General features: G+C 33.4%; 1 protein-coding gene across 3 annotated transcripts in view; it reads left to right on the top strand.

Annotated features, from left to right (window-relative positions):
- Positions 1 to 23,479, top strand: part of FSTL5 (follistatin like 5) — an 838,888-nt gene that overhangs the window by 258,906 nt on the left and 556,503 nt on the right. For all 3 annotated transcript variants that reach the window (XM_030916851.1, XM_030916843.1, XM_030916838.1), the window contains exon 4: positions 8,103 to 8,351. In XM_030916851.1, the coding sequence (XP_030772711.1) occupies positions 8,103 to 8,351 (249 nt within the window). The remainder of the gene's footprint in view (positions 1 to 8,102; positions 8,352 to 23,479) is intronic.

Here is a 23,479-nt window from a genome sequence, read left to right as displayed (position 1 = left end):
ACTACAGATTGGGAGAAAATATTTGCAAAGACAAATCTGATAACAGACTGGTACACAAAACATACAAATTATTAAACCTTCACAATAAAAATAGGTAAATACTAAAAGCAACACCTCAGTGAAGATGACTTGCAAATGGTAAACAAACATATGAAAATATGCTCAATCTTATATTATGATTATGGAATTGCAAATTAAGACTTCAAGATACCACAACTACCTAATTGAATGGCAAAAATCCAAAACATTGCAGACACTAACTACTGATGAGGATATAGAGCAATGAAAAACTCTCATTCATTGCTGGGGGGAATGCAAAATAGAAGAGTCACTTTGGAAGACAGTTTGGCAGTTTCTTATAAAACTAAATATGATCTTGCCACCTGATCTATAGTAACAATAGTACATTTTGGTATTTACCTAAATAAACAGAAACTCTATGTCTTACACAAAAACCTGTACATAAATATTTATAGCAACTCACTTTATTTACAATGCCAAACCTGAGAAGCAACTAAGATGCCCTTCAGTAGGTGAATGGATAAATAAATCATGTTAATCCATACAATGGGATATTTTCCAGCAGTTAAGAGAAACGAGCTATGAAGCCAGACATAGACATGGAGGGATTTAAAATGTATATCATTAAATGAAATAAGTCCATGATAAAAGCCTACATATTATATAATTCCAACTTTATGATATTATAGAAAAGTCAAAACTATTATGGAGTCATTAAATATACCAGCGATTGCCGAGGGTTCAGGGTAATGGAGAGATTGACTTGAGCTCATAATCTGGAAAAATTGATTTGTGCGTATTAACGATGTACCACACTAATTCAGGGTGTTAATGATGGGGGAGGTTGTGTGTTTATGTGGGAAGGGAATATATGGGAACTCTGTACTTTCCATTCAGTTTGACTGTGAACATTATATTGCTCTAAAGACAATCTCTTAATTTAAAAAAGTAAATATCAATGTATTACACTTTATTATAAAGAAAAAATACATTTCTTCTAAAGAAATTAAATGCATTTTTGCATTTTGATGCTTAATTTCTTTGGAAATTCTAATTCTTCTTTATGAAAATCATAGTTTTAATGACTAATATTTACTTTTTAAATTAATAAACTATTTGGTTTCAATTTTACTCTAATAAAGGAAAAAATATATTGTAAAAAGATAATTTACTAGAGTTGATTTTAAAGTTAAAACTTAAAAATATAATATTCCTTTTCTAGCAGCCATTTATTTTTATAATTATAACAGAAATTACTATATCTTCATTAAAAAATATATTAACCATATTGCTGTACTGACTCTAACAATAAACATTATAGTCTGAAATTTGGCTGGACAAATCCACCCATCTATTACAATGCTTGACCTTCACTTAAACATTTTTAAAATGCTGTTTAATATTTTTAAATCATTGCATAAAATGCCTTTCTTATTTGAGAATATCTACCTACTATTTTAAATTTTAATAAGAAATAAGATATTTTTTAAGTGTTGGGATTATTCCAAAGCCTGAAATATTTTAAGTCTCTCAGATGATTTAGCATATGCCTTTTCTCTCATTGCATAGATTTATATAAAATAAAATGCTATTTTTATTTATGTTAATTGATTTATTTTCTTATTTATTATCTAGATCAACATGGTTTATAGAGGAGAGTGGCAGCTAACTATTGAGCAAAACAATTTACTTTTTTCTGAATGTCACTCAAATAATTTACTGAATTAAAACACTTTAGAACAAATATTTTGTTTCTAATATTCACAAGTCTTAGTTATCTAAAAGAAGACCTTAAATATCATAAATTCACATATGGTCTATGTGTCTTTCTGTCTCTATATCTACCAATCTATTTATAATGTTAAAGTAGTTCTAAGGGAAACAGTGAAATTTCTTTGGCTTCTAACCAACTTATCATCTAAATAAGTACTTTTAGCCAAAGTGTATAATGGTAAGTATGACTAATTTTTCAATGGGATGGAGATATTAAGATAATAAGAGAAATCACCACTTTAGATAGAACTTAGAAAGGAAACAATTAATAATTAGAAAAACCTTTGTGGAATTTGTTATCAAGGTTGCACGCTGAGGTTGGAAAGAGTGTTAAGATTGTATCACACTCTGTTCTGCTTTCAGAATTATCACACTTCAGTTGAGAACATCAAATAAGAAATAACTGTTTCCATATTAGGTACTGATCTCAAATCACTTAACTTCTTGAAATGACACATCAAAAATTATACCCCCAGCAAACATTCATTAACATGAAAAGAAATTATAACTTGGATGGATGCAAATTACCTGGATCCCTGGCTTTTTTCTACTTATTATTTTCATACTGGCCTCTTCTTAAAAAAACAAAAACAAAAACAAAAAACACCTTCATCTGTTGCAGAATTACATGAAGAAGCTTGCAGAAGCAATGGATTGTCTAAAATAAGGTAGAAAAGAAGGGTTCAAACTCACTGAACTACAGATTATGTGACTGTTCAAAAGGATTGTTGTTCAATAGTAGCACACTGGGCAAACTTTTAGTCAGGCAGCCTTTTTTGACCGACTTCGCAAAATAGCAGCAGAAAACACACATCGCAATTATTACAGGTCATGAAAAGATCATACTGTGCTCAATCTTCTGTGGGCATTCCCATGTTTACTTGAACTGCCCCTTGCCATAAAGTTTGTGAGGTTTGAATGCATTTTTGTTAGAATTTACAGTGTGCAACAAGAAATTGTTATTTTTTTTGTAATAGAGAGTTTCACAATTTTTCCATTTGTGGGTAGCAAAACATCACCAAAATATTATACTTAATTCTAAATCAAAATATTTAATTGTATAATGTAATTTTGAATTTTTCCTTCTTCCTTTTTTTCTTTTTGCAGCTGAAAGAAATTCTTATACAGTGAATGTCCATGAAAATTTTTAGAGTATATTTTGGGAACACACATGCTGTAACACTCCCCTAAATGCATTTCCAATGCCTATAATAATAACAAGAGCTGTAGAGGCAGTCATTTATTTAATTCAGTGATTCTAAGTCAATATGTTCTATGTACCAAATCTGTAATAAATGATAATTCTTAATAACATTAATAAATACATTCATTAAGCAGATATCCTATACCAGGAATTTTCAGTGCATCATTTTAAGATTCTTAACAACCACATAATATTATTATTATGATAATTATTATTATCTTCATTTTACATATTCATGGCAGTAATAGTTACTGAGTTCCTACTATGTTTTAGTTAAATGGGAAAACTGAAGTTCAGAGATTTTTAACTGACTTGCCTAAAAATCATACTTGTAGTCAAAATACAAATAGAGGATTCTGATTTTTAAACTCAAATTGTAAAAACCCATTGAAAGTAATGGCAAAAACCACAATTACTTTTGCACCATATTAGCATGAAACAAAAAGTAAATCAAAGTCTTAGAAGCGTAATTTAGAAAATTGAAGTCAAAATTCTCCTGTATTTTGCATAGCTGAGGCTATTTCTAGAGTTTGTAAATATGATTTAAATTAGACAAGTATATGATTGTTCAAGGCAGGTGAACTCTAAATACTAGACATTATAGAGAAAACTTACTAAATATACTCACCATGCAGTAGCTTTCATTAGAACTGCATTTTGCTGAGCATTATTAAATTAAAGGATTTCTTGGATGAGAGCAAATCCAAAGATAAAGTGCCGGTGACCTCTTGTTTTACTACTAAAACAGAAGGTCCAAAGGGATTGCAGCCTGGCTGAGGTCACACCAGAGTGTAATGGAAAAGCAAAGACTCAAATTCTGTTCCATGACCAAAATCTGTTATTCTTTTTAACAAATAATTGTGAACATAATACTTACATTTTGTACTTTAACATAAAACATTTTATGAGCTAATGAGCACCTCAAATTAATATATCAATATTCCACATTAAAAACAGCTAACTTCAAAATCTGGTTCTTTCCTCCCTCTTTTATTATTGTTTTAAATCCTGCATCTGTCTATTCCATGCCCTGTATATCCTCTTATCAGCCATTGGAATCTTAAATCATTCTTTAAACAAAACCTCAATTGTTTGTATTGCATGGTACATTGTTTGTGAGGTCTCACACTATCTCAATCTCCTTTGTGCCCTTAAATGTCCCCCTATATCTTAGCCTCTCTACTTAAGCATGTTCAAGTCCTGTCCTATGCTCTTTGTAAGCCACTTGAAGTCAAGTGTCAATGATTATTCTTTTTGTGTATCCTATACCAACCAGCATACCACCTTGCTCATAAAAATAATTGTATTTTATTAAAATTAAAGTTTATTTCAATTTAGATCCACTCTGTACATATCAGCTGATATATTAGATATAGACAAGAATATAAACATAAATATATATTTTAAGATAATTGTATTCATTATTGAGAATCTGATAATGCCATCTTAGAATAATAGGGAATTATTTTGTTATTGCTTGATATGTTTAATCTTTTAATATTTTATCTCTTTTTAAATTTGTGGAAGTTTTGTAATGCTCTGAAGGAATAATACTTATAAAATATGAACTTGTTAAATATATAATCCTTTTGGGGAACAAATGCTATTTTATCAAGCTATAAGCTACCAGGATATAAGTTCTTGATTAAAATTCATTTAGTGTGTTATCTGACTGAATGTACTTAGAAGAAATCTTTGACACGTTGATCAGATTAAATTGATTTAATCTCAGCTGAAACTTAAGTTCGGCATTAGTCATGGATAATTACTGTCAGAAACGGTATGTTCTAGCTATTCATTTACATAATACGAGTTTTCTTTGGATTGCATATGAATTAAATTTCTTTTAATTGTAGCAGTTACATGCAACACACAGCTTCTAGCTAGTGTAAAATAGTTCATTAACTTCTACAAAATGGAAAATATCCTAATTCAAATCTCTGAACTAGAGTACAGGCTTTAAGAGAAAGGATTTAAGAGAAAATATGAGAAATATTGTGACCAACATATATGTGGTAGATATGACATGTTATAGTAGAGCATTCCTCTAAAATTGGGAAATTGCACTGATTCAGAAAGCTACCTCAATTTGTGACTAAAATGTAAAATGATCAGACTTTTAAAACATTAGCTTACTCTTCAATTCTAAAATAAAACACTCCCTTGAAAAATCTTAACTCATTGTTTGATAGTAAAAAAAAGATATAAAATTATACAAAATGTAAGTATGTGAATCAAATTTCTCTATTATAATGGCAGCCCCATATAGACTCTATAAACATTAAATCAACAATTTGCTTAATTCAATACTGGCATAAGGACGGGGAAATATTTTTCTATTTCGAAATCAGTATTTTTATACTTTACATTAAAGTATTCTTCTTTATTTTATAGTAATAATTGATGTAATTTTGGACTTTCTTTTAGCACATTAATTTTTTTTTGAAAGTTCAGATAAATTAAATTTAACGGAGTTTGTTTGCACAAAGAACAATTCAGCAATCTGGCAACACTCGGGACCAGAAGAGATTCAGAAAGCTCCACCTAGCGGTGAGCTATTACAGGCCAAACACAGAACCAAAGTAAATAAATGACCTGCTTGGCTACCACTAGGCATCTATGTTATTTGGCCATGGTTGGATGAAGCATTTGCCTTTTTTGAAACTGATCTGATAAATTGGTTTCCTGTGATTGGCTGAAACCTGGTAGTTTGTTACAAAAATATATTCCTAAAATTAGTTTTGGCTTATTTACGTACTGATAAGTTAGGGTACAGTTTCTTACTTAGGAACTCAAAATACAGTGACAGCTTCAAGCTAATGGACTCCTGCTTATTTAATTTAGCATATCGAACATGAAAAAGCAATCAAGTAAAAATAGCAAAACTTACCCAATACCATGTCAACCTTGCTAATCAACTATGTTCATTTTTAAATTTCTTTTCCTAGTATCTTCCAAATAATTGCATTATTTTATAAGGTTTTGATTATAGCATTAACTTCTCATCTTTTTCCACTTAAGAGCATTTTAAAATTATTCACCTAGTCTTTCCCTTAGTGTTATATATTTTAATTATGAGTTAGGATTTCAGTAAGTCAGTGCCCTAAAGTTTGGTCCTGGAAGCAGCAATATCATCATCACCTGGGAACTTGTTAGAAATATAAATCTTGGACTAGACTCGAGATCTACTGAATCAGAAATTCTGGGGTGAGGTGGAGAAAATAATTTGTGTATTAACAACTTCTCTGGGTGATTGTAAGCATGCCAAAATTCAAGAACTACTGCATTACATAAATTTTCCAAAATTGATTTTTTGTACAAATTTTTTTAAATTTTAATTTCAGGCGTACATGTACAGGTTTGTTACATAAGCAAATGGGTATCATGAGAATTTGTTATACAGATTATTTCATCACCCAGGTATTAAAATATTTCAGTGAGTTATCAACATTTAAAATAACATTGGAGATACATCGAAAATATCTTTTCAATAAATTATTTTTCCATCTATTTGTTTTAAATTTCATGGAATGCTTCATCAATAATTATAATATTTTATCAAAGAGTGAAATAGTTTGAAATTTTTTACAAGTAGATTTGTTCTAATTTTCACTGCTATCAGAAAATATAAATTAGTTTTTTAAAAAATATGCCAGTGGTAGTGTTGATCTTTTTGTGCAATTTTAATTTTGCTAATTTAAATTCCATTAGAAAAAGCATGCATAAATATGAAAATAAAATTAATGTATGAGCTTCCTTTAAAAAAGAACTAAATTGATTAAATACATTTCCATTCACATATTTATGTCCTTATCAAAACCAATTTTTGAAGAGCTGATAATAATAATAAGTAACACTTACAAGGAGTTTTATATGTGCCAGTTGCAACCCTCTAATCTTGATAAAACTATGAGGATACAGTATTGTTATCCCTATTTTACAAATGAGGAACCTGAGTTATATCTGAGTTATAGATGTGTTAAGTAACCACCTGGGGCCCTAAAGCTTGCAACTAGGGATTTAAACTCTGGATCAGAATCCATGTTCTTAATTATTATGATGCTGTTATGTAGCAAAGGCTTAAACAAACAGCTGAAAATATTAATATATACTAAATACTCAAAAAATTACTCTAAGTTGTGCTTGTAACCTTTCAAATATTTACTTTTTTTCAATACATCAGTGTCATTGATGCTAAATATATATATACATGTATATGTGTATACATATGTGTATACATATCTATGTGTATGTATGTGCATATGTATATTCAATTTACTGCCGTTTTTCATTTTCTAAAATTCTCAAAGCTAAATCTGCCTAGAGAAGCATAAGGAATTGAAGTTGCTAATTTCAGCCTTAGTACAAGACTGCTGGATTCACTTAAACGTTTCTGATGCAAATTGAGTTTATTAGACTATATAAGTAACAAGAAAATATAATTCTTCATGATTTGTTGATTTAATCATGATATGCATCAGTGATTGTCAGGTGGCAAAGGTCAAAATAAGAAAGGATCATTATATCAAACAGTTTTCAAGAGACAGTTATTTTCCACTCCTGTCTCCTTACATTTTCTGCCTTGTATGTATACATTTACTTTCTCCTATCTACAATTCTGTTACTGTAAAAGCTAACATTTATGAAACATCTATCATGTGCCAAGGATGTGCTTTCTATGGATTGTTACATGTAATAGTTTGAACAACTCTAGAGATGGTCCATACTATTATTCCCATATTACAGATGGGACAACTTGGCACAAGGAAGGAATTTATCCAAAACATAAAACTAGTAAACGGTCAAGCCAGGATTTGGTCTCAGGCAGTTTAGCTTTACAGACCTTGTCACTAAGCACTACACTCCTCTGGGGAGGGAGAAGAGAGCTCAAGGAGAGGAGAGGAAGAAGGGAAGAATGCTGAAAGCATTTTGAGAAAGTTCGTGTGCAGTTATTTATGTAAGCATCTCCACCACTGAAAATTGAGCCCTGAATACATGATACTATGCTTTTCTTAGAACACTTGTTTTCCATTTGATACTCTGAAATGCATATATTATTTGGACAAATGAGCCAAAAGTTTTTCAATTTTTTTTAATTCTTTAGGATTTATGATTCAGGATGGCCCTTTTGGATCTTGTGAAAATAAGTACTGTGGTTTGGGAAGACACTGTGTTATCGGCAGAGAGACCGGGCAAGCAGAATGTGCCTGCATGGACCTTTGCAAACGGCACTACAAACCTGTGTGTGGATCTGATGGAGAATTCTATGAAAACCACTGTGAAGTGCACAGAGCTGCTTGCCTGAAAAAAGAAAAGATTACCATTGTTCACAATGAAGACTGCTTCTTTAAAGGTAAATGCAGGGTGAAGCTTAAGTGTCACCGCACTCTATTTCTTTTCTTTCTCAACTAGTGCCTTTAAGATTAAACGCTAGCAATTGTATATCAGCAAGGGTCTAAAAAGGAAAAGAAAAACAAAATAGCCTAAGTGCTCCACTAAGTAGCAGTGTGTGGAAATTTACATGGAAACAGTTCTGATATTCAGTTATAAGAATAAAGCTGGCCAAAATATGACTCAAAATTTAATATAGATTTCAGCATTGCACCATATGGCTTCCCAATCATGAATTATCTTAGGGACACAGGGTGGCCAATTCAGTCTACAGGCCAAATTCAACCAGTAAAAAGCACTTGGAGTGGAATTGAGGGACTAGTGAGTGCCAAGCCATGCTGTGATAACATTTCATTCCTTCCTGATTAAAAATGATGGTTTCAGTTTGCACCACGTAATTCAAATTATATGGAACCAGTAGATGCCCACTGAAATAACTAGAAGAACTCATGCTAAATCTCATTAGTGAATCAGAGATAACCATGGTTTAAAAATTTTAAAGTACTGGTATTCACTTTCATGCATTTGAAAATCAATTGGTTTATAGAAAAGTACTGAATTTGTAATTCAATACATTATTTTTACATGCCATATAAATAAATCATTGAACAGTTTTAACATTATTCAATTTTTATACATTTATTTGTTGTTTTATTGTTCATGCTGTTGGAAATATTTTCTCATTTATAGTCATGACTCAGTCTGAAATTCTAGAGTTAAATGTGTAGAACTTCCATCAATAACGAATCTGATTTCTAATCTTTGGTCAGTGCCAAGTCCCAGTTTCTCAGAATATTTCTGAAATGTATTTATACTTAAAAACTTGTTTAATATTTTTATTCCTAGCTTAAATGTATGGCTGAAAAATAATTTTATTATACTCCACTCATCCACCTATTAAGGTAAATTGAATAATTAAAAATTATCCTTTTTCAAACTTACTCTAACACAATATTATTTCCGACGTGATTTAAAAATGATATGCAGAGCTTTTCAGATGATGCAAGATGCAATGCTCTGTTATTGTTGCTGCTAGAAATCCTTTAACACATTTGAAGTAACTAGGATAATTTACTTACCGTAGTGTACTGTGTGCCTCTTATATACATGTGCAGAGAATTTTATGACAGTAAATTCCCTTCTTTTATCAAAAGGATAACAGATACTAGATTTCAAGTTTAGTTCAATTCCCTTTTCTATCAAATCTATTTTACAAATACTTAATGTTTGTAAAATATTAGAGAATTTTTCTTCTGTCATTTTGACACAAGATGGTACAGTGGAAATTATACTATTGCACTGATACCTGACACTATGAAATTATGTGCATAATATATAATATGTAACTATTCAAATATTTTAACTTAGCGTCATATTCTCAAGTTGAAGGTTTGTTCACCTGACATCCATATGGAAACACATAATATTAAATATCATGTGGGGGCCCGGCACAGTGGCTCATGCCTGTAATCCCAGCACTTTCGGAGGCCGAGGTGGGCAGATCACCTGAGGTCAGGAGTTCGTAACGAGCCTGGCCAATATGATAAAACCCTGTCTCTACAAAAATACAAAAATTAGCTGGGAATGATTGTGGGTGCCTGTAATCCCAGCTACTCGGGAGGCTGAGGTAGGAGAATCTCTTGAACCCAGGAGGTGGAGTTTGCAGTGAGCCGAGATTGTGCCACTGCACTTCAGCCTAAGCAACAGAGAGAGACTCTGTCTCAAAAAAACAAGTAAATAAACATATATAAATATCATGTGGAAAAAATAGTTTGGTGTATTTAATGTTCTGTTTTGTAGCTGTATGCTTAGGCATAATGCCATTCAATGTCAGGATAGGATAGATGAACAATAGATTGATTTTATTATAAAGTAAACATATAAAGTAATGGTTTGAAGAACTTCAGTCTTATACTAAACATATTTATTAGATCTATTGTTACTTAAAAATACTTTCTCATCATGTGTAGTATTAAAATTTCATTTATACTGTCTGGATTATTTACCAAGGGTTTGCATATTTTCCAGGTCTCAGAAATTATGGGTCTTTTTTTCACTTAGATACTTAACTTGGTGTTTTGCCTAATATACAGCTAACTCATAAAATGACTTTATTTCGTCAGAAGGCAGTAAATAATATAAACCAAAACAATAAATTGCCTGTCTTATTAGTGTGCATTGGGCCAAGTTTTGATTGTAAAAGAAGATTCTGTAAAGCTGAGGCCTGATATTAATTTGATAGCTAAAATTAATCTTATAATTGTGAATTATATTTTTTGTGGAGTTTCAGCAAGTTATATTGCTTGCTCTAGTGGCCCAGTGGAAGAAGCAAATCAAAATATTAGGTTAAAGAACTGCAAAACTGAATATTCATTTAGATATTTTTTAAAGAAAAAAATGAAAAGGTAAATTAGAAAAAACCAGAAAATATATTTGCTACTTTTAGATTTTTAAAAGGTGATTGTGAAAACCTTAGAATGTTAAAAAACGGTTGGCCAAATCCAGTTCACAATCTGTATTTTTCTGTAAAGTTTTATTGAAACACAGCTACACCCATTGGGAAAGGAGAGTTGAGTAGTTGCAATAGAGATCTTACGACCTCTAAATGCCAAATGTCTTCTTATGTGGATCTTTTCAGAAAAAGTTTGCTAACCCCCTGCTGTAAAAGATTTTTGGTACTTTAAAATTTATTTAAAAAATTAGTAGCAGATCTTTACTCTTCTGTATCTTCTTGACTATCTTGATGAATACAGAGACCTACATATGTGGTAAAATTAAGTAGAACTAAATATATATGCAAATGGTGGAAATAAAACAGGAAGTCTTAGTAAGACCTAGGGATAGTGGTAAAGTCAATATCCTGGTTAGGATATTGTACTCTAATAATACAAAATATTACCTTTAAGAGAAGCTGGGTAAAGATACATGGGATATGTTTGTATAATTTCTGACAAATGCATCTCACGAAGAAAATTTTAATTAAAAATTCCTGGAAAAATACTGGAAGATACATAAAAGTTTTTAAAGAAAGCAAGATTTGCATTATTCCTTACTGATTTGCACTTTAAGGTAAGTCCTGTTTGTTTATATCAGATTTATATTTGACATTTATGTTTAAACTTATTAAGGCCGGGTGCAGTGGCTCACACCTGAAATCCCACTACTTTGGGAGGTTGAGGTGGGTGGATCACGAGGTCAGGAGTTCAAGACCAGCTTGGCCAACTTGGTGAAACCCCGTCTCTACTAAAAAAAAATACAAAAAAATTTGCTGGCCGTGGTGGCAGGCGCCTGTAATCCCAGGTATTTTGAGGCTGAGGCAGAGAACTGGTTGAACCTGGGAGGCGGAGGTTGCAGTTGCACTGAGCGGAGATCATGCCACTGCACTCCAGCCTGGGTGGCAGAGCAAGACTCTGTCTCAAAAGAAAAAAAAAATTATTAAAATAATTCATATTTGTAGAATTGGGTGTATTGATGCATTGTTTTAAAGTTAAAATCCATGTTAAAACATCTACATTTCTATATAAAATATTTTTATGTATACCTATACCTGTATATCGTCTTTCTATTACTTGAGTTACATATTGAAATGCCTCTGTGGTAATCTCAACATTTTTTATTACTATTGACTTTTAAATATACATGTAAATTTACCAAGAACTTTTTAGTGATTTATGATTTGTAGAACTATAGATAAAATAAACAATATACCTATGAATATAATATTTTTCTAATTTATTCCTATTCACATTTATTTGATCATGAAATAGCTGGCTATATCGGATATAGAATATTGTAGTATTTGTTTATTGGCATCAGATGCTTTGTGATAATGCTCAACGTAACATAAAACATTCTATTTTTATAAAACGCCTAGCTGTTCATTTTTGTGATGAGACAGTTCTGCCTTAAAGTCATTTCCCTCACAAAGGGCTTTCTAACTGCAGCAATTCACAACATCCCTTAAAGCAAGCACAATTTCCTCTCACCCTGGCATCTGGTCATTCCCTCATACAAAACATCTATACTACTCAGAGTATAGATGTAAACTGGAGTAAGAAACTCAAGATATAACCTATGCCAGAATGAACAGGGATTTAAACCTTTTATGAGAGTCAATTGAACAGAAACCCTTCTGCTATTTACTGTGCTGAGAATAAAACTGCCATAAACGCAAATGTTCTGTGCACTTAAATGTGCATCGCAAACAATAACAACTTGAGCAATATGGTTGTCACAGCTATCTGTGCACGATTAGCATGAGATCTGACATTGTTTCCATTTTTGAGACATAATCTGAACAGACTTTTGTATTACATATTGAAATTAGTTAATTTACCTGATTTTTAATTTTCTTCTTTTTTTTAAAGAAGGAATTTGTAGATTTTAGGCTAAAAAACTGGCTGCTAGATGTATTTTAAAATATATTAGTAAATGTCATGTGCTAATCCACATGTATTTTTTTTTTTTTAGTAAGGGCACCTTTGTAAAGCTTCTGTTTTATGTTAATACAGCCTTTTATACCATTTAAACAAAAATAGCAGCCTGAGTAAATCTATATACACTGAAAAATGATATCCAGATTTTTGTTTGTTTGTTCTGTTTTGTTTTTGTAGTCAGTATTAGCCAACTGAAACTGCAGGTTGATGATGAAATACATAATTTGGACAATAAGAAATGTAGATAAACTTTTTTGAGGCCAGAATACTGGCACACAGTGTTGACAGTTCCTCTGAATTCACTTAGTACCCACAACATCAAAACCAATTTTATTAATCTTTTATGTTTGGCACATCTATGTTAACATTTTTTAATTTGGTGATGTGAAACCTTACATATATGATATGTTTACCTGCCATTTATAAATACATAGTAGATACATGATAAATGTTTTATATATGTATAATAAAATAATCTAAAAGAGGTGATTAATACTTAGGCAGACTCGTCAATCATTTTGGGATTTTGGGATATTAGACATTAGGACTATTCAACAAATGTTACCAGAGAGTGGGAAGGTGGGAGAAAGGGAGACAAATTGAAAAGAAAAGAAGAGAGACAGGTAGGGAAAGGGTGAAGGGGATTATGGGGGAAAGAGATACAAAGAATGCCAGCAGGAGTAGTGATAATAATAACAAATTAAGTATTATTTATTTCAAAACACTTTCACAAATGTTAAATTATTAATTAATCATTTTAACAAGCCAATATACTATAGTGAAGGCAACAAACTTACAGTTTTAAAAATGGCCTGTCAACATTCTCACAGTAAGTTAACCTGAACTGGGACAGGAACCAAGGGCAGAGGCTTCCCATTTAGTGCATGTTTGTTCCAAGTGTGTCTGCCTAAGGCTACAATATTGTAATATCTCACTTGCCTATGTTTCTTAATACATTTTACTTTTAATAGTGATTTCTATATGAATACTTGACATCATTTAGAAGCAACCTACCATCTATGGTATTGGTGAAGATTAAATCATGCATTTAATGTAGTTATTGACCAACAGAGGAACACAATAAGAAATTATTATTGGGTTTAAGACTAGACCTTTAGTAAATGACACATTTGATTATAATAAATTTTCAGACTTGAGTCTGTGAAGTCATACATATTTTCTTTTGAGTTTATATTGGATTATAGTCTTATATCTGGTCAAATTAACATAGAAATGAGTTTACAAGATTATAATAGGCTAATTGGTGGTGGTCAATTTTCTGATTTTAGATAATTATATTTAAAGAAAAAGTAACTACAGTGAGTTTGGAAATATATTTGTTAGTGAGTGACATTTGTAAAACTTTAACTCCTTGTCATCTTTCTTACTGATGATTTATTGCAGGTTAATTTTGTTTATCTTTTATGACAAATAGAATATCTATCAGATCTATAACTTAATATTATTTTACCACTCCACTACATTGCCCCCCCCCCAAAAAAATTTTAGTGATTATGCAGTGGGTTTGTTACTGCATTTAATTTCTGTCAAATTTTCCCCTGTAACGTATATATAAGAATTAACTTTAACATTCAAATAATTAGATAGTCTTATCTTGTTTTTATACATTTTCATGCTGTTTCTTTTTTCTTAGTTTCAAGATGTGAAATATGTGATTGAGCTTACTATTTTAGTTTGTGTTTTTTAATGGAAGTATGGATATTCCACTACTAGTCATGGGCACAATAGTCAAAAGTGACAAAAAATCAATAATATTTCATCAGTTCAAATAGTTTTTCTTCTACTTTGTCTCTCTCATAGCATCTGGAATTCTGGGAGATACAGTTAAAGTTGCGATTTGGGTGGGGACGCAGCTAAACCATGACATTCCACCCCGGTCCCTCCAAATCTCATGTTCTCACATTTCAAAATGAACCATGCCGTCCCAACAGTCCCGCAAAGTCTTAACTAATTTCAGCATTAACCCAAAAGTCCACAGTCCAAAGTCTCATCTGAAACAAGGCAAATCCCTTCCACCTATGAGCCTGTGAAATCAAATGCAAGCTAGTTCTTTCTTAGATACAACGGGGTTACAGGTATTGGGGTAAATACAGCCATTCCAAGTGGTAGAAATTGGCCAAAACCAAGGGGTTACAGGGCCCTAGCAAGTCCAAAATCCAGCAGGGCAGACAAATTTTAAATATCCAAAATGATCTCCTTTGACTCCAGGTCTCACATCCAGGCAGGTTCCCATGGTCTTGGGTAGCTCTGCCACTGTGGTTTTACAAGGTATGGACTCCCTCCTGGCTGCTTTCATGGCTGGCATTGAGTATCTGTGGCTTTTCCAGGTGCACAGTGCAAGCTGTCAGTGGATCTACCATCCGAGGGTCTGGAAGACAGTGGCCCTCTTCTCGCAGCTCCACTAGGTGGTGCTCCAGTAGGGACTCTGTGTTGGGGCTCTGACCCCACATTTTTCTTCCACACTGCACTAGCAGAAGTTCTCCATGAGGGCTCCGTCCCTGCAGCAAACTTTTGCTTGGGCATCCAGGCGTTTCCATACATCATCTGAAATCTAGATGGAGGTTCCCAAACCTCAATTCTTGACTTCTGTGCACACACAGGCTCAATACCACATGGACGCTGCCAGGGCTTGGGGCTTCTACCCTCTGAAGTCACAGTCCAAGCTGTATCTTGGCCCCTTTCAGCCATGGCTGGAGTGACTGGGACACAGGGCACCATACCCATAGGCTGCACACAACACAGTGACCCTGGACCCAGCCCACCAAGCCACTTTTTCTTCCTGGGCCTACAGGCCTGTGATGGAAGGGGCTGCCATAAAGGTCTCTGACATGGCCCAGAGACATTTTCCCCATGGTCTTGGAGTTTAACATTAGGCTGCTTGCTACTTATGCTAATTTCTGTAGCTGGCTTGAATTTCTCCTCAAAAATGCGTTTTACTTTTCTACTGCATTGTCAGGCTGAAAATTTTCTGAACTTTTATGCTCTGTTTCCCTTTTAAAATGGAATGCTTTTAATGGCACCTAAGTCAGCTCTTGAAATTTTTTCAAGAAAAATTTGAAGTCAGCTTAGAAATTTTTTCCACCAGATACCCTAAATCATCTCTTTCAAGTTCAGAGCTCCGCAAATCTCTGGGGCAGGGGCATAGTGCCACCAGTCTCTTTGCTAAAACATATAAAGAGTCACCTTTGCTCCAACTCCCAAGAATTTTCTCATCTCCATCTGAGACCACCTCAGTCTGGATCTTATTGTTCATATCATTATCAGCATTTTTGTCAAAGCCATTCAGAAGTCTCTAGGAGGTTCCAAACTTTCCCACATTTTCCTGTCTTCTTCTGAACCCTCCAAACTGTTCCAACCTCTGCCTGTTACCCAGTTTCAAAGTCATTTCCACATTTTCAGGTAGCTTTTCAGCCATGCACTACTCTACTGGTACCAATTTACCATATTAGCTCATTTTCACACTGTTGATGAAGACATACCCGAGACTGGGAAGAAAAAGAGGTTAATTGGACTTAACAGTTCCACATGGATGGGGACGCCTCAGAATCATGGTAGGAACTGAAAGGCACTTCTTACATGATGGTGGCAAGAGAAGAATGAGGAAGAAGCAAAAGCACAACCCCCTAATAAACCCATCAGATCTTGTGAGACTTATTCACTATCATGAGAATAGTACAGGAAAGACTGGCCCCCATGATTCAATTACTTCCCTCTGGGTCCCTCCAACAACATGTGGGAATTCTGGGAGATACAATTCAAGTTGAGATTTGGATGGGGACACAATCAAACCATATCACCTCCCATAGACATTTCACTTATCATATTCATTTTCTCAGTATCCTCTTGTCAAATGCTGAATGCAATATTTCTGTAACTTACAAAATATTGAAAAGCAAAGAATGCCTTTTACAATTTTTTTCAATATAATTGATTTTTCTTCTATATTTCTGTGCAAAAACACAGTGATAAAAAAACTTTTCATTGATTATATTCAGACTATGTAATTGAGGATAAAATGTTCTAGAAAATACAGTTGAAAAGTGTTCTCTATTAGTCTGATTTATATTTCACTTCTGAAATTCTTTCTGAAGAGCACCCACAGATATTTCAGAGAGCATAGGAAAGCTTATTGATAAAAATTTTAAAACCAAATGAGAAAAGTGAAAAGCTTTGTGTCTTATCATCCAGATAGTTATGTGAAAAAAAAGTGTTTGGACGGAATTACATTAAATAAAGAAAATTCTGCACTTTCCAGAATGATGAAAAATGCATGAATAATTAACAATATTGCTCTTTTCATACAGGTTAAGCAAAGTTTAAAAAACCGTCTTCAAATCAGTTTTTAAAAAATTCAATTTAATGCAGTAATATGCTAATTGTTTTAGTTTAAGACATCATATCATCTTGCTAGAAATTATTTATCGGCCCTCTGGTTGCGATAAAGCATTCATATATTGACTGCTATGTGTTCCAGTAGAAGCTCCACATGTCATGTCTTTCTTTATGTGACAATCACTTTAAGAACTTGTTTCTTTAAGTGCCTTTAGTCAATATGTGAATTTCTAGTAGTTAGTACAATATCTTTCCAAAAGCCCCCCTGAACATGCATTGTAATCACATTTTTTCTTTTTTTTTTTTTTTTTTTTTTTTTTTTTTTTTTTTTTTTGGAGACGGAGTCTCGATCTGTGGCCCAGGCTGGAGTGCAGTGGCCGGATCTCAGCTCACTGCAAGCTCCGCCTCCCGGGTTTAAGCCATTCTCCTGTCTCAGCCTCCTGAGTAGCTGGGACTACAGGCGCCCGCCACCTCGCCCGGCTAGTTTTTTGTATTTTTTAGTAGAGACGGGGTTTCAACGTGTTAGCCAGGATGGTCTTGATCTCCTGACCTCGTGATCCGCCCGTCTCGGCCTCCCAAAGTGCTGGGATTACAGGCTTGAGCCACCGCGCCCGGCCAATCACATTTTTTCAGTGCGTTTTGCTCATCACCATAGCTAAAGAGCACACAAATGATTGCCAAAGTTCTTGAATAGATGTACTCTCCAGACCAAGATGAAATAAAGTCTTCAATATGTAGAAACAATATTGAACCATAATTAGGTTATAATTTGAATATGTACCCTGAATAAGATGTTTGGCTCCAAATCTCCTCACAATTATACACATATAAAACAATTTATAGAGAAAAGACTATTAACAGATAGTTCTAGCATAAAACTTTGTGTTAAGGGTGGAGATACTGAATGGAAATTTTCACTTTGCTTATTTCTAACATAAATCAATAATGATTTTCAAAAATCCATAATAATTTTATGTAGAGATGTAATATACAAAGTGGTATCATGGTTGATTCAAACAGCTGATACTTATTTTCAAAGCTTCTTTTCCAATTACTGTGATTTGAAGTTCACAGGCAAAAGTGTGGGAATACATCTGTAAGTAATGTTTAAAGGATGAGGATAACAACTTGGTTGCTATCAAGTGACAGATCAGGAAAAAGATCAAAATGTGGCAGTAAATTCATAATTTATATTTGAGTTCAGAATAATACATTAAGAATTGTGGCAGATTTATAGAAAAAATAAATAAAGTGTTTTCCTTGTAGTCTGGTTAAGTGGAAAAAATTTGCCAAGGCTGGACATAAATTATTTCTATGCTTAGATTATATTAGAATTCATTAGTATGAAGAAGCAAGCTGTAAGAGGGAAGCTCAATTTGGGCCTTTTTGTGATTATCCAAAAGAGATATAGAGGTGATGGTAATTTCATTTAAGATGACAGAAGTGCCACTGATAAAATGTTTTCAGACGATCTGACCTAATTTGCCACAGACTGAGTATGGAGTTCATGGTAATTAAAGAAACTAGCTAAGCAAACAGAAGATTGGGGAGCTATTTACTGAAATGTAAAACACTAGAATCTCCTTGTTAATGTATGCAAGGAGAGTATATATACAGGTATATGGTGATTTCAGATTAATCTTTTAGACAAGCAAACGAAAGTGTCATTTGTGCAGTTGGATATTCATGTAGAAATTAATACAGTTTGGATCAGGAAGGCATATATTTAGGAGCTGTAAGTATGACAATAAAGAGAAAATGCCAAGGGACTGTATAGTTAGGATGAAGTAAAGAAATAGTGCAGATTGAGAAGAATGAAGAGTTGAGGATGGAACTCTGGTGCACTTCAGTCTTTGGATGTCATGAAGAAAAGCAGAAGCAAGCATAGGAGACAGACGCATAGCTACCAGTGTTGCAGAAGAAGAACCAAGGCAGGGAAAAAAGTCGTAAGGAGAATGGAAGACTGGGCTGAATTAATTGCTGCTGAAATCAAGTATGATGAGGATTTGAGAAATGAGCATTGATTTGGAAACTTTAAGGCCACGGTTAACTTTTGGTAAAGCAGAAAATAAGAGCTGAGGAAATGAGATACCAAGATCATTAGAAAATTTTTATTCTAAAAAAATTATTCCCATCCACCTCTTCCTCCTGATAACTACACACCTATATTCAATGTTCAGTATTCAGTATTCAATATATGTGTGTAATTGTCAGGAGGGAGAGGTGGATGGGAATAAGGAAACATAGAAGGAAAAATTATCCAGCAAGAGGAACAGGGCAATTGCAGGAGTAGAGCCTCTGGATGTAGTAGAGAGGATGAGACCCAATGCATAAGTGGCAGATTTAGCTTTAGATGAGAGCATGGCTTATTCCTTCATTGAACAGTAAAAAAAAAGAAAAACAAGATTGGATGCAGGTAGCTGAGTATATTTCTTGGTATAAATATGTGTTATTCTTATCAGATGGCTTATATTTTTCTCAAAGAACTCAAACAAATATACGAGAAAAAAACAAACAACCCCATCAAAAAGTGGGGAAAGGATATGAACAGACATTTCTCAAAAGAAGATATTCATACAGCCAACAGACACATGAAAAAATGCTCATCGTCACTCGCCATCAGAGAAATGCAAATCAAAACCACAATGAGATACCATCTCACACCAGTTAGAATGGCAATCATTAAGAAGTCAGGAAACAACAGGTGTTGGAGAGGATGTGGAGAAATAGGAACACTTTTACACTGTTGGTGGGATTGTAAACTAGTTCAACCATTATGGAAAACAGTATGGCAATTCCTCAAGGATCTAGAACTAGATGTACCATATGACCCAGCCATCCCACTACTGGGTATATACCCAAAGGATTGTAAATTATTCTACTACAAAGACACATGCACACGTATGTTTATTGCAGCACTATTCACAATAGCAAAGACTTGGAATCAACCCAAATGTCCATCTGTGACAGACTGGATTAAGAAAATGTGGCACATATACACCATGGAATACTATGCAGCCATAAAAAAGGATGAGTTTGCGTCCTTTGTAGGGACATGGATGCAGCTGGAAACCATCATTCTTAGCAAACTATCACAAGAAGAGAAAACCAAACACCGCATGTTCTCACTCATAGGTGGGAACTGAACAATGAGATCACTTGGACTCGGGAAGGGGAACATCACGCACTGGGGCCTATCATGGGGAGGGGGGAGGGGGGAGGAGGGAGGGATTGCATTGGGGAGTTATACATGATATAAATGATGGATTGATGGGTGCTGACGAGTTGATGGGTGCAGCACACCAACATGGCATAAGTATACATATGTAACAAACCTGCACGTTATGCACATGTACCCTAGAACTTAAAGTATAATAAAAAAAAAAAAAAAAAGAAATAAGAAATGAAGCATCAGTTGCAAGTAACAGAGAAGGTTTGGGAAATTTTAGGAGAGAAAAAAATATGAGATAACAGAGAAGAAGAAAAGACTGCTAGTGTAGTGTAGGAATTCTAGCAGTGCTGAGGGAGTATGATATTGCTGTTCACAAATTTAAAGTGACAATGGACTTCCATGGTGGTATTCTTGTCTCCAAATAGAGTTAGCTGCTTAGATTAATGCACTGAGTAATTGAAGAATTTGTTTTAACCAGGAGTTTTATTTTTCTAGGAAGAAAATCTAATTAAAGAAAGGATCCAAAGCCCTATTTTTCATCTCTCATAGGGGCAGTATTATTTTGTTATGTCTGCTTTATTGTAGAGACTCTAGTATCCAGAGAGCTCCTGATGGGGATCTTCAGCCTCAGCTTGTGTATGGACCAAAATGAACTCCCCAGCCAACTCTACATCCTGGAAATTTTATGACATATTTTTGAGATAACTTCTTAATGCTGGCATTCAATTTATATCTGCACCTCTTAGTTAAACCATTAGTAATGGATTCTACTTAGGCTGGTAAACCAGGACACACCTTTCCTGGGTATTTGGAAAGCATATAGACGTACTGTTGAATTTCAATGAGTTTTCCATTTCCGGTCAATGAGCGGTCACTAAAGTAGGCATAGGACAAATTATACAAAATTTGTTTATTTATGACAAAAAAGGAGATTGACAACTCTTCAAAACATGGTATGGATGAACAGTTACCTTGAAGCATATCTAATACTGTATCACTTTATTGCTAATTCCATAGGCAAGCTATAAGTAAACATTATTGAGACTAGCCATTGTGCTGTGGTTAAACTTTGGCAAATGAAACTGCTTTGAGACAAACAAAGTGTATAAAGTTTTGGGCAGCTAAAATATTTTCAATTTAATTTTTCTAAGTTACACATATTTTAATTTTGTGTATGTTTTAATCTATCAGACTTCAAATCATGGAATACAGATTGACTTAGTCAATGTGATATTTGCAGGGTCGTTGGCATTTACTTTATATTTTTAATAAATTTTTTCCTAAAATAAAAGAAACTGCTATTTTAAAAATTGAGAAACATAGATGAACATTGAATTAATTTAATTGAGCATTATTATAATTAATTGAAAGAAATAATATTATATCTTAATTTTATAAATTGATTATTTTATAAATGCTCAAAGTGCTACATGCTTGTCAAAAAGATTTTAGGTAGTAATTCATGTAATATATCTAGAAAGATAAAATATGTTCATATGTGTATCATGGACAGATATGTATGAACAAATATAGTTTTTAAAAATTATTCACTGATAATCATGTATTGGAACTAATCAGGTGGCAGATCTATTCTCTGCAAAGATAGAAATAAACACGGTCTTAGTTTTCCCAAATTGGTAGAGGTGAGTGGTGAGATAAATCAATTCATGGCCAATGACATATATTTTTTCCATTGCAGGAGACTCTCATTCTTTTAGGTTAGATTAACATCGGTCCCTGATATTCAGGGACATTGAAATCATTCTATGTCAAAACAAACCTATCTGCCTTTTGTAAATGAAACTTGTTCCCCATAGTATATATGTGCCATGTTATATGCAGTCATTATTCATGGACATCCAATTTTTTCTTTCGCCAGTTTATTATTACTAAGTATGAGATGTTAAAAGATGGAGCAGAGATCCATGAGAACCATATATATAGCAGCAAATGAGGTACTTAAGAAAACAACAGCATGGATGTTAGAACTCAAAAAGAATGTGTGGAGAATTAACTACACCTTTTGTCATGCACGTTAACCTCCTGCAGCTTTGAAAGATACTGCATATTGTTTTAATAAGTAGGCAGTCTGCCTTAAAAAGTCCTCATCATCAACCTTACTAAGTTTACTCTGAAAACCTAGAAAGATGCTGTTCATTGACCCTGACTTTCATATAGTAAGTGATAGTATCAGCACCTGTGTATACAGAAGTTTATACATACATTAAAAAATTTAGAAAACCATGTCTGGTGAATAGCAGATTTTGACTACAGTGAATATTATAAGGAGAAAAACTTCTGGAACTTCTCATTTGCATTGTATCTGTCTGGTCATTGTGCATTTATCTAGTCCCAAAGGCAGAATATTAACCATACAGCTGTAGCCTTGAGGTGGAGTTTTTATGCCCCATGAAAACCCATAATGTCTTTTGCATATCCTCACATTTACATATTTTCAAAATAAAATCGTGTGTGTTAATTCCCTGTATAAGGCCATAGAACCGATTCTTGTTTAACTTTTACTTGAAAAAGGCATAGAGACCCATATCAATTGCACTTTTAGTGAAACATAAAAGAGCATGTAAGTTTGTATAGAGTGTGTTTTCCATATTCAGAATAATAACTATGGCATTTAGCTGTGATGACAGTCTGTAAAACATTAGAGTGGGATTTGGGGATTTAATTAAATTTATGTCAAAATTACTTTAAAATCCTAGGGAAAAATATGCCTGAGTAACATAGCACATGTTTTGGCCTTTAAAGATTTTAACAAGTGGAAACATTTACACGACACATTGGCACAATCTCTGTAGCTCAAAAATAACTAGTGTATCACACAGCAACAGCTTTGTTCATTAATTCCATAGTAAGTATGCATACCAACCTCCGTATAAATTTGTTACTGCTGTGTCTACATCTACTGGAAGCAGCAAGCATGGAAACAAATTCCATTTAAATATATCTATAAATTTGTAAAATAAAGAGTATGTCATGCCCTTTCCATGTAATTCTGATTATTTCAGCAACAGCAACAAAAAATAAATAAATGAAGAAAGAAATACAAATCTTATCTAGACATCTAGACATTATCATATAAGCAATATTTGCTGTATTTGACTCCAGGTCATC

The sequence above is a fragment of the Rhinopithecus roxellana genome, chromosome 2 (assembly GCF_007565055.1).
Source record: "Rhinopithecus roxellana isolate Shanxi Qingling chromosome 2, ASM756505v1, whole genome shotgun sequence".
Classification (NCBI taxonomy): domain Eukaryota; kingdom Metazoa; phylum Chordata; class Mammalia; order Primates; family Cercopithecidae; genus Rhinopithecus; species Rhinopithecus roxellana.
Note: the sequence above shows the minus strand (reverse complement) of the source record. Positions and strands in the feature narration are given on the sequence as shown.